The following is an 872-nucleotide window of genomic DNA, read 5'->3' on the forward strand; positions in this document are numbered from 1 at the left end:
TCTGCCTGCCGCTGGCCAGGCGACTCCTCGCGGAGCGCGAAAGGCGACAGCCGGCCGCGCCAGCTCCCGCGCAGGCTCCAGAGAGCGCGCCACAAGGGCAGGCGGGCGAGGAGGCGACGCAGCACGACGCAAATTGCCCAGATGTGAGTGGTGAGGGACGACCGGGAATGCGCGAGTGTATGAACATTGGCTGTGGTTTGACACGAGTACTTTCTCGCACCCTCGAGGGGGCGGCCAGGGGTTTGACAGATGGGTAGCACAGCTACACATGTATTCAACAGCCCCAGATCCTACCTACATGCATAGGTCGGTGACACTGCAGCGTCAGCCGCCGCAGCAGCCGCAGCCGCAGCCGCAGCAGCCGCAGCCGCAGCAGCCGCAGCCACAGAGCTCAAGCGCAAGGTTGAGGAGCGTGCGAAGCAGAACGCGGCCAACGAGGACGCCGGCATCCCCAGCAAGCGGCGGGCTTGGGCAAGCAGCGGCGCGCGGCGCTGGCCAAGCGCAAGGAGGCCGCGGCGAACGCCGCCGACAGCCCCGCCCAGAGCCTCCAGAAGCCGCCGCCTCCGCGGCACATTGGGCGGCTGTTCAGCCTCCTGCCCTGCAAACACGGCTTTGAGGCGGTGCACATCACCGGCACCCTGACGACGCTGTGGGCCCTCTTGCGGCGGCATGAGAAGTTTGACAGGGGCGGCGTGGCGAGGATGACGAGGCTGCAGCTTCCCACCGAGAAGGAGTGGAGAATGTATACCGTGCCCGAGGTGAGGATCAGCACCGCATGTTGCGGAGGGAGGGGTATGGGTGGTGCAGAGGTGTCTTGCAGATCTACACCGCGAGCACAGGCCACTCCTTTTCTTTTGTAGTCGTGGTGTGTG

The 872-nt window shown here is 65.9% G+C and overlaps 1 protein-coding gene across 1 annotated transcript; it reads left to right on the forward strand.

Moving 5' to 3' along the window:
• Positions 1-141: 141 nt before the first annotated feature.
• On the forward strand, positions 142-616 carry F751_0184 (hypothetical protein; the record flags this gene model as incomplete). The annotated part of the gene is made up of 2 exons (XM_011401385.1): positions 142-143; positions 307-616. Coding segments are annotated over 2 exons (312 nt in total).
• Between the last annotated feature and the right edge of the window lie 256 nt (positions 617-872).

This window comes from Auxenochlorella protothecoides (genome assembly GCF_000733215.1).
Source record: "Auxenochlorella protothecoides strain 0710 contig766, whole genome shotgun sequence".
In the NCBI taxonomy this organism is placed as follows: Eukaryota; Viridiplantae; Chlorophyta; class Trebouxiophyceae; order Chlorellales; family Chlorellaceae; genus Auxenochlorella; species Auxenochlorella protothecoides.